The sequence below is a fragment of the Cyprinodon tularosa genome, unplaced genomic scaffold, assembly GCF_016077235.1.
Source record: "Cyprinodon tularosa strain WSP-4 unplaced genomic scaffold, ASM1607723v1 ctg598, whole genome shotgun sequence".
Taxonomy (NCBI): domain Eukaryota; kingdom Metazoa; phylum Chordata; class Actinopteri; order Cyprinodontiformes; family Cyprinodontidae; genus Cyprinodon; species Cyprinodon tularosa.
The window spans coordinates 629,118-651,665 of NW_024039338.1; the positions used below are offsets into that span (position 1 = coordinate 629,118).

At 39.3% G+C, this 22,548-nt stretch overlaps 1 protein-coding gene across 2 annotated transcripts in view; it reads right to left on the minus strand.

Moving 5' to 3' along the window:
- The window catches only part of pam (peptidylglycine alpha-amidating monooxygenase), a 66,859-nt gene that overhangs the window by 29,922 nt on the left and 14,389 nt on the right, over window positions 1–22,548 (minus strand). For both annotated transcript variants that reach the window (XM_038306942.1, XM_038306941.1), the window contains 9 exons: window positions 22,341–22,398; window positions 19,502–19,589; window positions 17,549–17,640; window positions 16,639–16,722; window positions 11,927–11,975; window positions 9,705–9,772; window positions 6,492–6,572; window positions 6,337–6,413; window positions 3,113–3,216 (listed from right to left, as the gene is read on the minus strand). In XM_038306942.1, the coding sequence (XP_038162870.1) occupies window positions 3,113–3,216; window positions 6,337–6,413; window positions 6,492–6,572; window positions 9,705–9,772; window positions 11,927–11,975; window positions 16,639–16,722; window positions 17,549–17,640; window positions 19,502–19,589; window positions 22,341–22,398 (701 nt within the window). The remainder of the gene's footprint in view (window positions 1–3,112; window positions 3,217–6,336; window positions 6,414–6,491; window positions 6,573–9,704; window positions 9,773–11,926; window positions 11,976–16,638; window positions 16,723–17,548; window positions 17,641–19,501; window positions 19,590–22,340; window positions 22,399–22,548) is intronic.

Below are 22,548 nucleotides of genomic sequence, written 5' to 3' on the forward strand. Positions count from 1 at the left end.
AAATTAGAAATATCCTGTCCAGGGGTGATGCTGAGAAACTAGTCCATGCATTTGTTACTTCAAGGCTGGACTATTGTAATTCTTTACTATCAGGAAGTCCACAAACTGTAGTTAAAAGCCTTCAGCTGATCCAAAATGCTGCAGCCAGAGTTCTAATGAAAATTAAAAAGAGAGATCATATCTCGCCTATCCTGGCTTCTCTTCATTGGCTTCCTGTTAAATCAAGAATAGAATTTAAAATCCTCCTTCTCACATATAAAGCCTTAAATGGCCAAGCTCCATCTTATATCAGAGATCTGATTGTTCCTTATGTTCCTAACAGAGCACTTCGCTCTCAATCTGCAGGTTTACTAGTGGTTCCTAGAATTTCTAAAAGTAGAATGGGAGGCAGATCTTTTAGTTATCAGGCTCCTCTCCTGTGGAACCAACTACCAGTTTTAGTCCGTGAGGCAGACACCCTGTCTACTTTTAAGGCTAGGCTTAAAACTTTCCTTTTTGATAAAGCTTATAGTTAGAGTGGCTCAGGTTATCCTGAGCTATCTCTATAGTTATGCTGCTATAGGCTTAGACTTTTGGAGGACATAGGGACCCCCATTTCATCATTCTGCTTCATTCTCTCTCTGTTCTCCTATTCTGCAGAATCTGTTAGTTCAATCTCTAACCTTCTGCTCTCTCTGCTTTTCCTCAGAGTAGCTTTGCCTCGTCTGTTCCTGTTTGGCTGTGACGTCATCCTGGAAAGAAACATCAGCTGTGCTGCTTCTATCAACACCCTTGTTTATAGATGTTGGAGATCGGCCTGTTTTCCAGTGTGGTCCTGTTTCTCTGACCGTGACTGAGTGGATGTGCTTTCTTCGTCCTCTGGCATGGGAGCTGCCTTGGAGCTCGTCTGCCTGGCTGTGTGTTTCCTGGACGGGGCAGCCTTTTACAGCTGCTTTTTGTATCTCTGCTTCTGTCTCCTTGAACCCCAGTCGGCCTCGGCAGATGGCCGCTCACACTGAGCCTGGTTCTGCTGGAGGTTTCTTCCTGTTAAAAGGGAGTTTTTCCTCTCCACTGTCGCTACAAGCATGCTTAGTGTGGGGGATTGTATTTGAGTCAATGAGTCAATGCAATCAACTGGTTTTCCTTAGATAGAAAACTTTGTATCAATTTGATCTGGTTGAACTGTAAAGTGCCTTGAGATGACATGTGTTGTGAATTTGGCGCTATATAAATAAACTGAATTGAATTAAGTATGAGATGTCCCATACTCCTGAATGCACCATAGCTATTTGACGCTCGAGAATGCATCACACTGGTCTGTGACACTGGGCTGTGTTGATGCGCGTTCAATTTTCCGCTTTAGCCAAAGCTTTGCAGTTTCCAAACTCACGTCGGCTATACCCGTTTATTGTTGTGTGTCAATAACAAGAGACTACAACAAATTAATCAGGCGTACCTCGGACAAAATCTTTGGATTTAATGTTGTTCATAACAGCCGTACTTTTGTAAATTAATCTGCCAAATAACCACAATTTTTTTCCCACAAGAGGTATATTTAAACGTTTTTATATCATTAATATAACAACAAGTAGCTCCATTGGTCATATTTTAATCCGTTTTCCTCGCCGATTGTCGCAGCTGTACAGAGCGAAGCGCGCTCCCGCGACTGGGGATGCATGTTTCGGCAGGCATGCACTTTTCGGCATAACACCGGACGCGGTCCTCTAATCAGTGACCTCTGCATTAAACCGAAGCCAAGAGTGACGAGTAACGTTTGTTTTAAAATGTAAGGAATAGAAAGTACAGATATTTGTGTCAAATGTAATGAGTAGAAGTCAGAAGTAGGAGGAAAAATAAGTAATGGAGTAACGTATAGATACCTAAAAAGTGTACTTAAGTACAGTAATGAAATATTTGTACTTTATTACTTGACACCTCTGGGGACGAGCACATAGGACGGCCTTAAATAAACATATCACAAGAATGATTGACCATTAGGAGGACCTTTAATTTTGATTGTCCATCCAAAAAAAGAACATCCTTAACTATAACTGTAAATAAAAAGCTTGGAAAAACTGTAAATAGCCTACCAACTCAAAAGATGATGAATCTAATACATATACACCAAAAATGTTTAAATATGACCCTGTGTGCAAAAAACAATCTGGATGTGAATGAGAGCTTAAGTCATATTTATAGAGATTAATGTAATCAACAAAGCAGTCATAGAGTAAAATCAGGATTTGAAATAATAATAATGATATAATAATAATGTATATAATAATAAGGCTTATATACCCTAAAAGTTATGCTGCTATAGGCTTTGAATGCTAGAGGACATAGGGACAACTTTTCATCATTTAATCTTTATTCTCCCTGTCTGCCGTATTTCTGAATAAATCTCTAACGTTCTGCTCTCTCTGCTTTTTCTCATAGTAGCCTCATCTGGTCTGTTCCTGTTTGGCTGTGACTCCTTTCTGGAGAGAAATATCAGCTGTGCTGCTGCCATTAACACCATTGTTTACAGATGTTGAAGCTTGGCCTGTTTTTCAGTGTAGTCCTGTTTCTCTGACAGTGACTGGCTGGATGTTCTGTCATACATCCTCTGACAATCAAGCTGGCCCAGAGTTCGGCTGGCTGGCTGTTTCTTTCCTGGACACAGGAAAGCCTGTGGAGCTGGTTGACAGTTGCCTTTTGTATCTTCTTCTTTTTCCATGTCTGTTTCTGTCTCTCTGAACCCCAGTAAGCCCTGGCAGATGGCCGCTCACACTGAGCCTGGTTCTGCTGGAGGTTTCTTCCTGTTTAAAGGGAGTTTTTCCTCTCCACTGTCCTTTCATGCATGCTTGGTGTGAGGGATTGCTTTCAAGACAATAAGTCGATGTAATCAACTGGTTTTCCTTAGATAGAAAACTTTTAACCAATCTGACTGTATGATCTGGTTGAATTGTCTCTGTAAAGTGCCTTGAGGCGACGTGTTGTGAATTGGCGCTATATAAATAAACAGAATTAAATTGAAGAGTCCACCTATCATTACTAAATAAGCAGCATTTTCATTTTATTTTAGTTCAATGTGTGTTTATATTGGAGTCTATCAGAAAATCAGAAAGAATTTGCAATGACTGATGAAACTCACCCAATATATGTTTTGGAGGTTCGGCCCTCGCCAGTAAAAACACATCTAGCAGCTATGGTGTCACCATATCGCACAGTCACCTCTTTATTAGCAGGATAGAAAGCCTGGAATTAGAAACAAAACAAAACAATACATAAGTAAAGACACATTAAGTGTTCAGAAATCTAAATATTAGGGATGTACTGACACAACTTCTGAATTTCCAATACGATACAGATATTGCAGCTTTGAGAAATAGCTGATGCGGATATTGACCCAATATGATTTTAGCACAAATCATACCTTCTGGTGAGCACAACTTTCACTCCTCTCCATTTCTATTAAGCTCTTAGTTCCTTATTCCCTGTGGCTGAACTTAGCTTTGCAATCCCCTGGTTGATGGTTCTTTCTTCAAATGCCACTTCAACATGACAGATAGGAGCACTAATGACTGCATTTGGACACCACTGTTTTAGAGATTTGAATTACAAAATTTGAGAAACTCAGAGCAGATATTATTTGTAGTTTATTATTTTATTAAGGCGTTAGTTGCTGCCATTAGGCCAAGTTGTTCAGTAGGATGGGTTCTCGAGTTAGAGTTCTACTTTCTTTGTGGTAATAGATTCAAACTTAAACTTCTCATAGTGAAAGTATGAGAAGAATTAAGACCCTACTGTTTTCTTTTGGTTTGTTTTTAAATAAAAAATAATAATTGTTAAGACGCATAAAGACAACATTTTCCAGGTTCCACTTTATTTCCCCCTCGCTCCTCACACACCGCTAGCAAGCAATCTACGCCAACAACAGAACCAAACCTCGCCATTTCCCCCTCCCTCCCAGGGGAGGTTAACAATAACTGTCACTTCTATGCAAGGTTTTTACAAGTGCTGTAGAATCTGAAGCATAGTTTTTCTACACTTCAATACATCAGGTGGTCTTTGAAACTTACAAGGTACTTTAAAATCACTATTATAATTATACTGGAATGTGATATTAGAAGAATTTATTTGTATTTTTGAATACTTAAAGGTGCAGTACAAGATCTTTTCTAACGCATTTTTTTACCATGTGGCTTAAAGATCTCCCCACAGCCGCTTAGCAAGCAGTGAAATAGAAGGTCTGGAAGAGAAACTAAAATAAATGGTCCCTGCTGCAATCAGAAATCAATGAATAACCCCCAACCAATCACAAAAGACGGTCCATTGTACAGGATTGGTTCCTGACACATCAAGCATGGTCATCTGCTTGTCCCTCCTCCCTGTGCGCATACTCTGACACATGAACGAATCGACCCCCCAATGCTTGTGCAGGAAGCCATGGCTGGAAGCTAGCCACTGTTATTTTGGGGCCACGGACTGGACCGGACCAGCGGCCAGTTTGGCAGGCAGGGGGAAGCACGAGGCCGCCGGTGTCCAGGCTACCGTTACCGGGTCGGGTTCGTCGCTCTGTCCCCAGCCCCGGAGTTCACGGCTCAGTTCTGCTGCGCTGTATTCGACCAAAATCCCGGACGACTTTGAAATCCTCCCGGACATTTTTTTAGATATGAAAAGTAGGACATGGTCACCCTATTCACACCTCAGGCAGCAAAAATGCACGTGCTGCTTCATTTCTGATGCTTGTACAAGTTTAGTTCTGATGCGCAGCTGAAGCATCTTTGCTGCTCTGTGGAAAAAGTGGGTCTGATGGGCGTTGGGTGGAGCTACCCTATCCTTTCTGGATGACTGAGAATCTTCATCAGCATACCCTATCCTTTCTTTGCTTGGAACAATGGCAGCTATATCTGCTGTGATCAGTGGGTAAAAAGTAGTTTGAATCTATTTTAACGTGAGAAAGTTCACCTGAAATCATTGTCAGTGCAGTCAGTTCATCCAAATTACAAATCCTGCCTTCAAAAAAATATTTCTGTCGGAGACCCCCGTACACCCGTGGTGCGGCGTCACTAGGAATCCCATTCATCAGCAGGCTCTGGCCTAGTCGCCTCCTCGCAGTTTGAGCGGCGGCTGGAATGGCTTTTTTATGTACGTAATCCAAACTGCAGGCACCAGGATAACAAAAGCAAACATGTTTTGCCGGCAGATTTCGGCATTTTAATTGGAAGGCGTGGTTTAGAGGGGTGGTCTGAAGGGAGAGGCATGGCTGTGTATGGTCAAAAATCTATCTTCCTGGGACCATTTTTCCAAGATCTCCTACAGCTCCTTTATGTACTTTTAAATCCATGTACTTTTGAATACTTTTGCATTGAGTACTTACTGAAGTGAGTACTTAAACTTGAGTATATGTTTGACTAAGTACTTAACTTGTAGTTGAGTAAGATTTGACTACTAGTATCCATACTTTTACTCAAGTACTACTGTTGAGTACTTCGTCCATCACTGCCTAATCGCAACTCAACAAAATAGCAGTTATGTGTAGGGCTGGGTATTGTTCAAAAATTTTCGGTTCCGGTACCAATACCGATACCTTCACTTCGATACCGGTTCCTAAGTAACTGCTTTACTTAGCAGTTTTCCTTTAGAAAAATTACCATGTCTGACAAACAAGCCCGTTGAATGGGATCCTACTGACAGCGCATAGCGCACCGCTGGTATGGGGGGGTCTGAGCGGCTCCCACAGAAATATTGGAAGGCAGGATGAACTGACTGCACTGATTAAGTTTTCAGGTGGATTTTCCCACTTAAAAACATAATAAAATTACTTTATTCCCACTGATCACAGCAAATATAGCTGCAAGGCGAATAAAGGATAGAGTAGCTCCGCCCAACGCGCGTCAGACACACTTTTGCACCGCGCAGCCAGAGCAGCAAAGCTGCTTCAGCCGCGCGTCAGAAGCTGGTACAAGCAGCAAAAAAGGAAGCAGCAGACGTGATTATGCTTCTCCTGCTGCGTCCAGTTTGAAAGCAGCATTATTCACTCCGCTCTGGCTTTGCTCCGCCCACGGGCTGCTGAGAGGAGGATGGTCGCGCTGGCTGCGGTCCGCTCTTCTTGCAGGCAAACACCGAGCAACTTTCTGCTCTTAAATTATTTCCGTGCACGATGTATTGCATTGCGCACCATTGGCATCAGTCTTAATAAAGTGAAGCCGCACTTTTGACACTCGGTACCGAAACTTGGTACCGAAAGACGAGGCATGTTTCGATACTCTGTAGAACCGAAGCATTTCGGTCGGTACCATAAAATAACCGAAGTTCGGTACCCAGCCCTAGTTGTGTGGAATTTATCTCAGTGTCCACTCACTGGTTACTCACCTGTGGTAACTGAGGGGACTGTCTTCCAATCAGGCTCCATTTTCCATCACGAACTCTATAACCACTGACTACTTTACCTGTGAGAGAAAATTCTATGAACATCTAATATGTTACACAAAGGAATGCTGAAAAAGTTCATTATTTGTAATACCTACCTAGGCTATGTGTGTGAGTCCTGAAGGCAAACGGGTAGATTGGGTAGGAGTCATATTCACAAGCAACATCAGCATTTGTAACTAAAGGAAAAGAAAAAATTCAGTGTATTTTGAATAAATGCTTCAATTTTCAGTTCTTAAAAAAATGGTGAGGTAGGCACTATCTAAATGTTTAAAACATGTGTTGGGATGGATCATGCACTGTTCTGCAGTCCATTAACGGCTTTGAGTGCAGAAAAGAAAATCAGACTCAGGCTTTATATTAAACGTTATATGTTCTGTCCTGGATGGTATCTTTTGGCATAAAACTTAAAATTTAAAGCAAAAGCCTAAGTAAATGGAAAACATTTAAAAGCCCTTAGTATGATAATGAGTTCTTCTTTTTTAAAGAACTTGCTCAAAGTGCAGTTAACAGTAACACAAAGTCACTGTTCCCCATTTGAAACATCTTATCTTTTCACACACTCACATTTCTACATATCCCCGTTTCCACAAAGAAACAAGCCTGTAAAATGTTGGCAGATAATGTTCTACGGTAAACCTATCCACTGCATCATCTGTAGACAGAAAAAGTGTTTTTTTGCTGCCTTGCTACTTAAATGTGCCATATTGCAGAATTAAGCTGTTGAATTGCACAAACTTCTGAGTTTCTGAGTCTTTTGCTAATCCAACTTTAAAGCCATTTTCATATAAATGTTTCACAAATATGGCAAAAAATAGCAGTTATCTTTATTTAGCATAATCCCACAAATTGTTTAGTAATAAAACCAACTTTCTCAAAGTGCAGTTAACAGTAACACAAAGTCACTGTTCCCCATTTGAAACATCTTATCTTTTCACACACTCTCATTTCTACATATCGCCGTTTCCACAAAGTAACAAGCCTGTAAAATGTTGGCAGATAATGTTCTATGGTAAACCTCTCCACTGCATGATCTGCACACAGAAAAAGTGTCTTTTTGCTTCCTTGCATCTTAAATGTGCCCTGTTGCAGAATTAAGCTGTTGAATTGCACAAACTTCTGAGTTTCTGAGTCTTTTGCTGACCCAACTTTAAAGCCATTTTCATATAAATGTTTCAAAAATATGGCAAAAAATAGCAGTTATCTTTATTTAGCATAATCCCACGAATTGTTAAGTAATAAAAAAACAAAACAAACAAAAAAGTAGTGCATTTATATAACCAGTAACTGGAGAGTTGGAGTTAGACTAGACTTGTAGTTTTTTCCTGCTCGTACAGATGAGGCACAATTGTTTCACTAGACTTATTAAATCCACCTGTTTTTAAAACATGGATAATAGGGGAAAATATCAGCAAGAAACACATGAATCCCTTTAAAGTCATAGTGTCAGGAATCCAGTTTTTGTGGGTTGTTTTTTGTGTTTCCTTTTCTCCTCCACCAAGTGGTGCCCCGTTCTCATTAGGCCTCCCTGAACACCTGCAGCTCGGTGGACCATTATCTGGAGGAGTACTTAAGCCATGGACTGTCACTACCTCGGTGTTTGCCAGTTTTGGGAAGCCATCCTGCAAGCTGGATGTTTGGCCTTCTTCCCCTGGAAGGATTGTTTGGTGTTTCACACTGAGCAGGGGTTTCACCTCCACATGTCTCGTTCATGTTCTCTCGGAATTCCAAGTGACAGTCCGCTCTATTGCTCCTCCTGGTCCAACGATTGTCTACCTGTCCACTCTCCAACGAGTCCCCTCTTCTCTGGATCAACCCACACTAACTGGTTTTCAAAGTGAGAGAAGAACCCCCCCCAGACGTGAGTCGCTTACCAGCGTTATCCTTACAGCATCCAAGTTTCCCACGAAACCTGAACTAACCACTGTGAACTTCCCTCCTCCCTTCCAGTTCCGGTTCACCAGCCCACTGAGTACACTGAGTTCCAATTCCAACCCCCTCTACCTTTACCTCAATAAACCTGTTTAACCTTTTGCCTCGCTCTCTGAGTGGTTCTCTGCATTTTTGGGTCAGACCTCTAAACACATCATGACACGTAGGAAAACGGCTGTTCCAACCGTTGCATTTCGATTCTCCTGAGTGGTGCCCGATTTTACACGAGTGAATAAAGTGAATGTGATTGGTAGATTATCAAGGGGGCGGGATTGTTGTGGCGGAAGATTCGCAAGCAGGAATGGTTGTGGCCGGTGTCTCGTAAGCATCTTGCTAATCAGGTAGCAACTTAGTGCTAGTAGGTTCACAATGGGAAATTCCATTGGGACCAAGTAGCACTAAATTGGTGACTTAGAAACTACACTGTCAAGGAACGCTATGGACAGAGGAAACATGCAAGAGGAGGAGAGTTTAGTGTCGGAGGTCGTGGATGAGTCTCCTCCATCATCCATTTTTTATTTAGAGGAAAGTGGGGACAAAAACGTTGTGGAAGAGGACGCCAGGGCGGCAGAAGCTTGGTTTAGTGTAGAAGGCTTATAGCCGTACATGTTTGAGCTCTTGCCTGTTAGCTCTACGCCTGCTGAAGACACAGATGTCCAACCCTGTGAACACTGGGACGTAACTCAATGTAAATTATTCTTATTTCTTATTTCAACCGTTGCATATATTAGCTGCGACATATGAATCAAGATGCTATGACCGGAAAAAATAGATTGACAGATGACTGTTGATATATGATTGGCCGAATTAGTATAACTAACTGGCCTGCATAAAATAACAGAGAAAAAAAAAAACTGATTTTAAGACAGGAGTTTTTTTTTTTATAGAAATTTTTTAACTTTTGGGACAATATGGTCTGATAAAGAGTACATTTATAAACTTCTGGAAATAATAACAGGCTCCTGTTGATATGATCCTAATCCAACCTCTAATCATATTCTTGGTGCTGGGTTAGCATCAATTTGTTAAGCATAGAACCACTTTCTCTTGGTGAAAGTTATGGCTTACGAACAGTATGAGAAATTTACGTAAATTTACGACTTTACTTTTTACAATCTCATTCTTCTAATGTTGCCCCTTCATTCTCCTAATATTACGACTTTATTCTCATAATATTACGACTTTATAATGTTACAAAAATTATTATTATTATAAGGTTATGGGGAAAAAAATCCCTAGCCTGGCCTAAAAGCTTTGTCATAGTTTTAATAGTTTTAATGGCCTTAATTTTAGCAGCTTTCATTTACTACATTTTAAAAAATTTTACAACCCTTTGGACACCGTTGGCTTAGACAAATTCATACAATATATACACATACCTTTTTTCCCTGGAGGTATAATCGTGTCCACAGACATTAGCAGGTATATGCCAGCAATGAATGGCTGCCTTTAATGAAAAAAAAAAAGAAGAAAAACTCTTACTTTCCACATCTAACGCAATAATAAATGAGAACATGCAGCCAGTACGATGTATAACTCTCAAGTGGAAACGTTTTAATTTCCACTGGCTAAAAATTCTTCTTAAAGGAACCCTTTGTTATCAGATTATTAATCCATTAATCAAAAAATAATCGACAGATTAGTCGATAGCATTCATTTACATTGATAGTTGATTAACAGGCTTTTGCAAGCATTTTTTTATTTACATTGATAGCATTTTATTGCAGCCCTACTGCAATAAAATACATGAAACCTTCTTTAAATCCCTTTATTGTCATTGTGTATGTAGCTTTTTGTTGTTCTGGAAGTCCAACCGACTGTGGTGAGCGCAACAGAAAATGCCAGTCGCAATTCAGCAACAAATGTTTTTTTCCTGCTCGTATAGATGAGGCACCATTTTTTCACAAAGTGAGTGCGCGATATAGTTAAATAGCATTGCAAAAGCACATTAAGCATAAGTTTAATAGTATGATTCTGCAGCTGAAGGCTGTTTAAATGCCGCAGTGATAAGTGCCTGTTGAGCAGCACTCGTGTCGGATCCTGTCATGGGCACTGATACAGATGACGTCGCTTCAAATGGGTAGCCATGCTAGATGTATTTCCACTCTCATATGTCTACATACTGTCATTGTTTTGCCCACCACCCTTCCTCCAACATCACAGTATTTGACACGGAAGCCAAAAGGCTCCCATAAAGCAACTTAAAGGATGCAGGTGGTTTTTCAAGCTCCTGTCTTCTTCTGCTAGCCATGAACGCTCCGTTTACTTGACTGGATTGAACAGGCATTCTCCACGTGAGCACGCCTCTTTATGTATTTATTTATTTTGGTCAACCAATCCGTGGACGACTTGCACACCGAACTGTGGAGAGAAATCCGTAATGTTACGTTCAGACCGCAAAAGCGTGAGCAGCAAAATCGCATGTGCTGCTTCATTTTAGATGCTTCTACAAGTTTAGTTCGCGCGGCTGAAGAATCTTTGCTGCTCTAGCTGCGCGGTCGAAAAGTGGGTCTGCTGCTCGTTGGGCGGAGCTACCCTATCCTTTCTTTGACTGTGACAATGGCAGCTATATTTGCTGTTGTATGTGGGTGAAAAGTAGTTTTAATATGTTTATATGTGAGAAAGTCCAACTGACAACCTCATCTGTGCAGCCAGTTCATCAAGATAACAATCCTGCCTTCAAATATTATTTCGCTGTCAGAGCCGCTCAAAACCCCCGCAGTGCGCTGTCACTAGGAATCCTGTTCAACAGCAGCCTCTGGCCCGGTCACATCGTGCACGTCAGATGCTCAGCTCATGATGCTCTGCTCCTGCTGCTCAGACGCGCTGCTCCTGCTGCTCAAAACACACTGCGGGACCTTTTGTTGCACCTTGATGCGCATCAACCATGGACTTTGCATGTATACTAGCCGCTTCTGCTACCTCTGCTGCTTGCGCTCTGAATGTAGCATTACAGACCAGTGATGATACGTTTCACCAATTCTTTCCCTTGATTCCTAACACTAACTCAGGCCTCCCCAAAGGTGGACCTCGAGGGCCGCTGTCCTGCAGGTTTAGAGGTTTCTCTGCTTTGCGTATTCTGATGATTGCACAGCCTGTTAATCAACTATCAGTGTAAATTAGCTGTGCTGGAGCAGCAAGAACCTCCTAAACCTGCATGACAGCGGCCCTCCAGGACTGACTTTGGGAATGCCTGCACAAACCCAATGTCAGTTGTCTTTTAATTCTTAAATGAGTGTAACAAAATGAATACTAACTTTTTAACAATGGTATTTAGATTGTATTTATTTGTACCATTGCCAAGAGTAGGAACATTTTACACAATAATAATAAAAAAAAAGCTGTTTTTATTTAATATTTTTCTTAAAAAATGTCTGACTGCAGCTTCATTTTCAGGTCTCTCTGATATTCCCAACTGAACTGCTAAGCTCAAATGTTGCAGAAAATATGAGTACCACATTCTTCTTAACCTTTTATTTAAAAAAAAATAAAAAATGTTATGTTGGAATGTTATGTTAGGTTAGACGACTAGCTGCTGCATAAAATTGCTTCCTTTCCTACCATGCAAAGATACATCTGATTGTTTGGGCTTCAGACTTACGGTTTTAATGTCATTCTTAAGGTGAGTCCGGAGCAATCTCTGTGATGGTCTGGAAAAAAAGGAGTATAATTGCTTATTAACAAAGCAACTAGAGCTACAGCAAAACCATTTAGAAGCACTAAAATGTGAGATATTCTACCTTATCCACGGATCTCTGTGTGTAGATGTTTTCAAGGTTATTGTGCTTCCACCAGCTTTTAAGAGATTTTTGTTGTTGTTGGATTATGTTGCATTAGGCTTTTAGGCTTTCATAAGGTGGTATACAAAACATACATAATCATGTCTCTGGCACTAGATTAACTGTCCAACTCAAATATAATTTTTTTTATTTAGAAGTGCAGAGATCTAGCTAAACAAAACCTACACTTTGCCATATACAGTGAACCCTCGCTATAACGCGGTTCACTTTTCACGGTCTCGCTGCTTCAAGGATTTACATCATGCATTGTTAAAAATTATTGTCAAACATAATCAAATGTGGCATGTCAGTTTATAAGGATCTTTTGGCCCAGAAGAAAAAAAGTGCGACAACATCTACCGATAACTATGTTCTTCTCTCCAAAAACACACACCTGCACCGCAGGCTTTAGAAGAAAAAAACGCCACAGAGCAGAGTCAGGATGCAGCGGCTCCGTCAGAATAGCAGTGAAATACTGTACTGAACACGTCAGTCACTATTTGTCCTGCTGTATTTTGTATTTTTTTTTCATAATCATTTTTCACTTACTCCTGTTCCAATCTGTCACAGTGGGGCGGTGTTGATCCCCGCAATATTAACCCTTCAGTAAGTATTGATGATTAAAATTATTACTTATTTATCTATAACTGTATTATTTTACAGTACAGTACAGTAGTTATGTGTAAAAAAAAAAAACAACAACAAACGTTTACACAGTACTTTTATTTGTTAAACAAATGCTTGGGCCTGTAAAAAGTTTTTGTTCCTTTGATTTTTTCATTGTATAATGATTGTAAAAAATAAAGGTTTCTACTTCACGGATTTCACCTATCGCGGGTTCTTTTTGGAACATAACCCCCGCCATAAACGAGGGTTCACTGTATAGCAATGCACATTGAACTTGTTACACCTTAAAGGCAAACCGCTGACTTTGTGACCTGAAGAGTTGATACATATGGGTTATTTCAAATGATTCCTCAGACCAATATACAGCGCTTGACACTATCAACGCTATGAGCGTTTATAGTGAAATACAGACTATGGAAGTTGGGAGAAGACTTTTGCTTTTGCTCTATCATTTTTCCGCCTGCTTGACTTCTGGTCATGGCTGAGGCAAGGAAAAAGTTTAAACCTTTTGAGGAGGCTAAAAAGAGAAAATGTGAACAGGACATGACCAAAACAAGAGTCAAACTTAGAAAGGAGTTTTTTCACTGGCGAAGGGTAAAAGAAGAAGCCGGGTGTAAAACCGATTCTCTTTGCTCAACTTTATTTAGACGTCCTTATACTATACAGTCATACATCTTTGTTATTATTTTTGATGTTTAGTAGAATTGCAAAGAAAAATACGGGCAGTTACAGGTCTAGCGCCCCTAGTGGCCCAAAGTTACATGGTGGGCCTTTAGGGTGACCCTGAAAGGTATTCTTGAACATTTTTTCTCAAGTCCCTTTCCAATCATAATTTCAACAACAACAACAACAAAAAAAAACCCGAAACCCCCCCCCCCAGAAATCTAACATTATTAAATCGCTTTGTGTTGTTACATCATGCTGTCCAATCTTCATAGATAAAACAGGGTTCCTACAGCATAAGGCAAGTTAAATTCAAGACTTTTTAAAACTTTTTAATGCCACTTTTAATAAAAATGTAAGACCAAATTCACAAGTAAACCTGCTTGCAACAACTTAACCCAAAGGTTTATTTTAACATAAACCACTGCACTAATGTATCAAATTTTGAAATGCTTCCCATACAGGAAGAAAGCTAAAAACACACAAATGACAGATATATTTTAACAATTATTTAACTGAATTCACAAACTTTGTTTTAGCAGGGAACAAAACAAATCAGTTTTAAAGCCCCAACATAACCAGTGCTAAGTCTTTTTTGCAGCTATTTTTCTTTGTATGGTTTTCTTAGTAGGGGTGGAACGATTCACAAAATCCACGGTTCGGTTCGATTCACGGTTTCTGGTCACGGTTTTCGGTTCGATTCGATACATGTTGATTGTTACACCGAAATTCCATAAAAAAATTATGAAATTAATGAAAAAATCCCGCCAAAAATAATGGATTGTAATTATTTTAAATGATCCGCGGAAACCCTGGATCATTTCCGTATGTTTTGCTGCTTTGAATTTAATCATCTGGCGCATGCTCTCTAACCTGACAACAGCCAGATGCATGTCTCGCTCATGTCTCGCTCCGCCACATGCATCTGGCTGTTGTCAGGTTACATGCTCTCTACCATCTCCAAGGAACTCAGAGGGGAGCGGACGGAGGGAGCCACAGCAGAGGCTGTAGGCTTTGCTTTGAGCAGCCGGTTTGGAGCACAGCGGGGGTTGCTGACGGGTTTATGAGGGATTTCGGGGTTAGCATGACATGTTGCTGTTAGCATAAACAAAACGTGTTGCACAATGCTTGCACACTGTTGCACTTTTATCCACAACTTTCTTTCCGCCGTCATCGTAGGTCACTCTAAATGCAAAGCGCTCCCATACAGCAGACCTATAAAGTGCTGCTGGCGCGTCTTCCAACTCCTGTTCTTTCCCACTCGCCAGTCCGTCACAATTCTCCACAACTGATTTTTTCCCCTGCTACACCCGGCTAAGCTGCTTCGCTTCTTCTTCTTCTTGTTTACTACTGGCGGTTGGCTTTGGTCGCAGCACTGCCACCTTCTGCTCTGGAGTGTAATCGCTTCCTCTATGAGAAAAAGGAGCAGCGCATGAACCGAACGAAACACACGCGAACCGAACCGAGACAGTCGAACCGAACGATTCTGACGGTTTTCATAAATCGTCCCATCCCTATTTCTTAGTATGTTTGATTTAGTGATAAGTGGAGGCGTTGCAGAGACAAGGGTGGAACTAAACTGAGAAATACCGGCTGTTTCTCTGTAACTCCATTTTGACGCTTTGTGTTTCGTGCTTCGCATGTGCGACTCCACTGCCTTAATTCCCATCGTTCTGAGCTTGAATGACTTCTTGCATAAATCCACTGAGCCTCATGTATGTTCCCTGGTTTTAGCCATGGAGAAAACTCTTGGTTGGAGACAATTTTGGTTACATTTACACTTGCTCATATTTTCCAGACAAAAAGTTAATGGTGCATCTCGAAAATGTCCCGGCCGCAACAACGCCTTTATTGGTTCCGCTATCAGGACGGAACCAATAATGGTGAGCTGTTATTTTTTTTAAATAAAAAAAAAATTTATCCAATTTTAATGTTTTATTTAGATTATAAAAATAAATCGTAATAAAAATAATCCTATTTATGATGTTTTAAAAATTAAGACCTACAAAATACTGATTTAAAATTTAAGACATTTTAATACGGTATGAAAACCAGCATGACGGATCCGGTCATGCAAGCTAACGCTAACTCAACTACAGAAAAATTAAAGTAATAAAGTCAACGTTGAGTTAGCGTTAGCTTGCATGACCGGCTCCATGATGCTGGTTTTCCTTCCGTATTAAAATGTCTTAAATCTTAAATCGCCACAAGCGTCACATCACGTGACTAAGAATTGGCTGGGTGTTGGACGCCACAATCCATTGCTAATGTCTGTGACCTGAAGTAACCCTTCCCTTTTTACACTGAATTTAGACGCCGAATTTAAGACAGTGAAATAGAGCCAGTTGAATTTCAGCAGGCTGAAAATATTGAGGTTGAATTTTGAAAGGTTGAATTTTTTTATATGCAGATTTTTTTAACACTGAAAAATAAGTATTGAAAATGTAATCACTGAAATAGTAATGTGAATTTTTAGCTTAAAGAGAAAATAACAAATGAAATTTCAACTGTGAAGAAATAATGACAATGAAATTCTTTTTAGGTCAAAAATGTGTTCTGAATATATTTTAACACTGAAACATTAAGAACAAACATACAACATTTAAATTTCAGTGGCATTTTTAATTCAAATCGCAGAAACACAGATTTACTTCCATACTGGCTGCCGTTAGCCTCGGAGGTCCACTGGTTGCCGCGGTTCTCTCAACTTCAGAAATAGTTTTTTAATTACGTATTAAGTCGGTAAATGGACCATATAGTTATGCTTTAAAGTATAATATTCTCAGCTCAAATGATCTTAAAACATACTTTTATTGAACAACAGCAACAGAAGGAGAACTTTTAACTTTCAATGGAGCGCTTCATTTAAAGGTCTTCCAACCTCGTTATGTGTGATAATTTTGTGCAGCCTTCAATCTAAATGGTAATTATATCTTATACAGATGTGAAACAATAAAAAAAAAACACAACAGTTTTTCACTCTTCTATAAGACTGAACATATAAACAAACAAACTTTCTAATCATGGCTTTGGAGTAAATACAGAAATGCTTTTTTAAATACACTGAAATAATGGAAATGTTTTTGGCATTTACTTAACCATATTTAGTTACTTTAACACAATTGTTTTATGTCCTACCCTGTTACCATGAAATAGTTGTGTAAATAAATATGTTTAAGTAAATGTCAAAAACGTTTGCATTATTTTTTTTAGTGCACTATCATATGAAAATAAAAAACCTCACCTCTGAAGGCACTGACATCTCCGTAATGTATTTGCAGCACAAAGTAAGATGTTCCTGAATTTCTTCCGACTTTAAACCCAACATCTGATGAAGAAAGAAGAAAATTTAGTTTAACCCAAAATCTGATGGAGTATGACGGAGTATTAGGGCCAGGCTAGAGAATTTGTTAAATGTCATAATATTATGAGAATAAAGTCATAATATTACAAGAATAAAATCATATATTTACGAGAATAAAGTCATAAAATTAAGAGAATAAAGTTAAAAAAAAATCATCCTACCTCAACCCGTTTCAGAAAGAAAGCTTGGAGCGTGCATCTTCGATACAGACATAGTTCTTTGCACAATTGTTTCAAAGTTCTGATACTGATAATAACTTTATGATGGTTCGCTAAAAGACTCAATATTTCCTTAAATGTGAAACCGAGGCCAAAGTTTAACTTCACAAGATGCTCAACATTCCTCATTTTAGGAAAGACAGTGCTTCTTGTATTTTCGTAAAATTCCACTTTATTCTCATAATATTACAATTTCATTATTGAAATATTACAACTTTATTTTACATTATTCTCTAAATCTCTAGCCTGGTCATAATACTGCGTCGTCGATGGAGAACCGATACAGAGAGAGCAGACCCATATCTCTCTGTTAGACAGCTCTTTGCTCTTTCTGCTTTGCTCCTGACTACGGCAGGAATGCAAGTCTGAAAGTTTTATTCTGATGTTTTCGATATAATTATCTGTGATATAGATATAAATACAGCTGTTGTTTAGATTCAGATAAAGAGATCAGAACTTTTTTTTACTTTCGTTTCTCTAAACAAAGCAATTTTTATATCACACATATATATGAAACAATATATAACCTGAAATTTTTTAAAACATTTGAATTATTAAAGTGTTTGACTTACTTTTAGGTAATTTTGTTGGCGGAGCATTTCGAGCCCAGGCATACATAATGGAAGAGTCATCTTCACAAGTACCTTGTACGCTGCCACAGTCCCTAAACAGAAATGGGAAATAATCAACACCACATGTTGTCTAAAAATAATCAGGCCATCGTACTTCAATAAAAACTATGGAAATCGCTGTTTTTAATACAGAACAAAAAAAAAAAAAATCAAGATTGTTTTTATATAATTTCTCTCTTTTTTTCCCCGCAATCAGATTCAGTCAGAAATAGCACATTTACAAAGCATTGCATAGAAAATTTTTTGCAGATTTCTTTAATATTTTGTAGAAGCCTATTCAGACTGATGGAAGTGGCACAAAAACGTTGATACCTTCACACCTTCTCAAAACAGTTCTGAAAACTTTTTAAGGTCTCCTTGGTTAAAAACAGTTTTTCAGCTCTGCCCACATACGTATTTTCTACAGATCTTCACTTTGGGCTTTTCCATGCCTGTCCAAAAAAACTTAACTTTGACATCTTCAGGCTCTTTATAACTAATATGACAGATATCTTAGGGTTATTGTCCATTGAAAGACTCATTTGTGGCCACGTTTTAATTTCTTGAATGATGTCGATGCTTCATTCTGTTCTGCTCCATTTCAAATTACTTTACTGATCTAAAAGGAAAATAAATGTTGTAGGAAACGAGTTGCTGTAGATGCACCTGTAGGCAGGAAGGATCTTCTGTAGTAAAGTCTGTTGTCCACATAAACACTGACATATTCATATTTCAACAAAAAGCTTTTTTACTATACAAGGCCATCAATTTTGAGGATGAAATATAGTTTATTCTATGTGAACGTCTGTTTTAAGTCGTTTTTTCTGACAGAAGTTATTAATTTGGATGTTTGTTTTTTTGTGTGTGTTCTCCTTAGATTTTTTGAAATACCAAATATTTAGAGATCCAGCCAAGAAAAAACTACATAAGCCACCAGAAGAGTACTTGATTTTAGAATAAAGAGGTATAACTCAAAAGATTCTCCTGGTCATGTCATCTTTCTATAAAAACACTACTTTGCTATGTTGTTAGTCCTATTTTACCCTTAAAGCTCATCTTTGTTATAGATATTTTACTACCTGTTACCTACAATGATGTTTCATTTGATCACAAAGCTTAAAAAAAGAGATATGGGCAGGAATATATCATTCTGCTTCATTCTATCTCTATTCTCCCAGTCTGCAGAATCTGTTAGTTCAATCTCAAACGTTCTGCTTTCTCTGCTTTTTCTCATAGTAGCTTCATCTGGTCTGTTCCTGTTTGGCTGTGACTCCATCCTGGAGAGAAATATCAGCTGTGCTGCTGCCATCAACACCTTTGTTTCTAGATGTTGGAGATCGGCCTGTTTTACAATGTAGTCCTGTTTCTCTGACTGGCAGGATGTGCTCTCCTCATCCTCTGACATGGGAGCTGGCTCGGATCTCTTCCACATGGCTGTGTGTTTCCTGGACGGGGCCGCCTTTTACAGTTGCCTTTTGTATCTATGCTTCTTTTTCTATGTCTGCTTCTGTCTCCTTGAACCCCAGTCGGCCTCAGCAGATGGCCGCTCACAAAGAGCCTGGTTCTGCTGGAGGTTTCTTCCTGTTCAAAGGGAGTTTTACTCTCCACTGTCGCTACAAGCATGCTTAGTGTGAGTGACTGCCTTCGAGTCAATGAGTCGATGCAATCAACTGGTTTTCTTTAGATAGAAAACTTGAACATTGAACTAATTTGACTGGATGATCTGGTGCAATGTAAACTGCCTTGAGATGACGTGTTGTGAATTGGCACTATATAAATACACTGAATATAATTCAATATAGAGTTATGAAATAATTAATTATGAAATTATTATAATACAATAGTCAATAATTACACTCAAACTACTAAAAATCTAAAAAATTATTTTGCTTAGATAATAAATGTAGGTCTTACCAGTAACCTGTAGTGGAGATAGGGGTCTGACAGCCAAAGAGTAGCATGTGGTGAACTGTGTCCATGCTGGCATGAGGTAGGAAGTCCACTGATTAAGGAAAAAAAAAACATTCACTAATTGCAATTTGTATTTCTATAATCTTTGAGTTTCCTAAATATTTGCTCATTCCATACCAACCTAATACATCGAATGATGTATTAGGTTGAATGCATCGAATACAATACATCGAATGAAGTTGCCCTACGGACAACTTCATTCGTGGGAACAAGCATGCTTGCTGTTTGCAAGCAGGTAAGCTTGAAACTTTGAGAAGTTGCCTGATAACTATAGGAGTATTTTCGATTTATTTTTTGTTCTTTGGGACAATACTGTCTGTGGAATGGGGGAAAAAAACAACAGCTAAGATATAAATGACAACAGGGGAGGGGGTCGCGATCGGTACTAAATCTGTAGCAAATGTCAAACAGATGCCCACGATTTTTTTAATGGTTCTTGGAGAGAATTTGAGTCTTTATTTCATAAAGATCGAAATAGATGCTGTTAGTGGATAACAGTGCGCTTATTTTGCCCTTTGGACATTTATAGCAGGTATAACTGCCCTTCGGTGGAACATACCTGGCTGTGTAAAAAGCCAGGCAAACAATGTACAATTTTTCACCTCCCGATCAGGAATCGTAAGGTCGGGAGAAAATCGCCGTCGTAAGGTATTTGTGAGCAAATCCTATGGTTCAAGCAGAGCTACGACCCGATTTACCAGAACATTGCGCATGTGCAAACAAGGCAGTTCTTCTTCTTCAGGTAGAGCGCATCAGAGCGTCGGGCCGCACCAAGTGAGAACACGCATCATGAGCTGTGAACTTTTAAACCCTGCAGTCTCATCAAACAGTTTGAAATGTAGCTGCATGCAACGGTTGAAAATATTGCAAAGCGCATGGCCGGCTTAACACATCAGTTTACATTCTCAAAATGTACTAAAACACATGAAAACGTGAGAATCAAATTTCAGATTAGTTTCAGTGTCAGCTGTAATCTTAACAGAATAGATAGGCAGAAATAAAAGCAGTCCTCTGTTGGTTTGCAGATTTTGTTGGAAGTATTTGAAGACTGTTTTTCAGTTTTTCGTTCTCAACGAGTCTAAATTTTAACATTTTCTGGGGGAGGATATGCCCAGACTAGGGCTGCAACTAACGATTATTTTGAAAATCGATGAATCGGCCAATTATTTTTTCGATTAATCGATGAATCGGACACAAAATATTTTTTTTATATTAACCTCTTTATTCCAAAATAAACATTTTAGACAGAACAAACAAGCACACAAGTACAGGTTTCTCATTAACTGTACTGGTGCAATATGAAAAATAAATGTTTGTGTTAAAACTACGCAAACTTACATGAGAAATGTAGCTGTACATCCACAAAATATAGGCTACTTTGTTTCATAAAGCGCAAAAAGAGACAGGCATTTTTGTTTTTAAAAGCCCCTAAGGGGTTCAAACAAACCCCCCCCCCCATTTCAACAAATGAGGTTTTTTTAGACTAGAAGAGTTCTGCCTTTTAAGACAGGAAAGTATAGCAGTTAAAGTTGCTACTTGAGAAAATCCTGAACCCTAGAGATAAAAATAGCCCTGTGATTCAAATTATAAATTGTATTTGGAATAAAAATGAGAGAACTAGGGGTGCTAAAAAACACATCCTCCAAAGACAGATATTTACATGGGAATGTGGCAAATAATGAATTGACATATTACTGATCTTGCTGGATTTTATTCTGCTTCACTTCCATAAATTGCAGGATCTTCTTTACTTTATCTTTGCCAGAAGATTTAAACTTTAAAAGCCTTGCCCTCATTATTTGCAAGTTAATTTATTTATAAAGAAAATATAAACGCTGCTTAAGCTAATTCAAATGAAATTAAAAGTAAAATAAGAAGCCAACCTTATCACTGTCTGTAACCTACTAACAAGCTAAGGAAAGCATCAGATGAGCTACCTGAGAAACTAACTTACGTTTCCCCACTTTAAAATGAAACAAACATGGTTACTCATCCTGCTGATCAGCTCTCTTCACTGCCATTGAAGGCTCCAACGTGTTTTCTTTTCAGGTGCTGCGTCATAACAGTGGTGCTTCCGTGCCATGTTCATTTGTTTTTACAAAAGTTGCATGTTACGACTTTTTTCACTTTACAAAGCGCAGGCTATTTTAATTATTGTGATCAATTTGCGCCGTCAATCCCGGGGCATGCGCGCTTCATTTGCAGTCTGGACGCTGAGGGTAAACTCCTCACTAAAATCCTGCGGCTCTGACTGCAGCGCTGAGAGGGATTCTTGTGGGAGAGGGAGAAAGGCGTTGGGATGGGGGAGGCGCCCCACGGCAGCAGCTGCCGCTGTAGGAGAAGAGTAGGAACGATACATGCTTTCACGTAAGAGTCTCCAAAAGCCGCCAGTGACACCGTAAAAAGTCGCCAGATTTGTCGCTAGTAGCTTTTTAAAAAAATAGTCGCTGGAGGGGTCTGAAAAGTCGCTGAGTTGGCAACACTGCAACTGCGGCGCTGACTCGCTCCGCCATATTTTTTTTTTTCTTCCCCGGGATGACGGCGGCGGCGGATGACGCATTAATCGCGCGACACAACTAATCGATGATTAAATTCGTTGCCAACGCTTTTAAAAGTCGATTTTTATCGATTTTATCGATTCGTTGTTGCAGCCCTAGCCCAGACCCCCCTATGACAAAGCCTACACCCTATGAAGTATTCCTAGCTAAAAGCCTGTCCCACTGCAAATAAAAACATGTTGATATTACTTAAATTACTTGTTTAAAAACAAAGACAGACTCACCAATATATGAATCTCGATGTGTTGGCACAGGAAACGCCATGCAAAGGTAAGTGTCCGACTGAAATAATCAAAAAGAGAATGAAGTTAACCACATTAACTCATTTTGACGTGCTCATTATGGGAACATGACAATGGACCACCGCTGTGTCCCGATGTTCACCTTAATCACTGTACACGCCACTATATAGTGGTTAGGCCCACTGTCGAT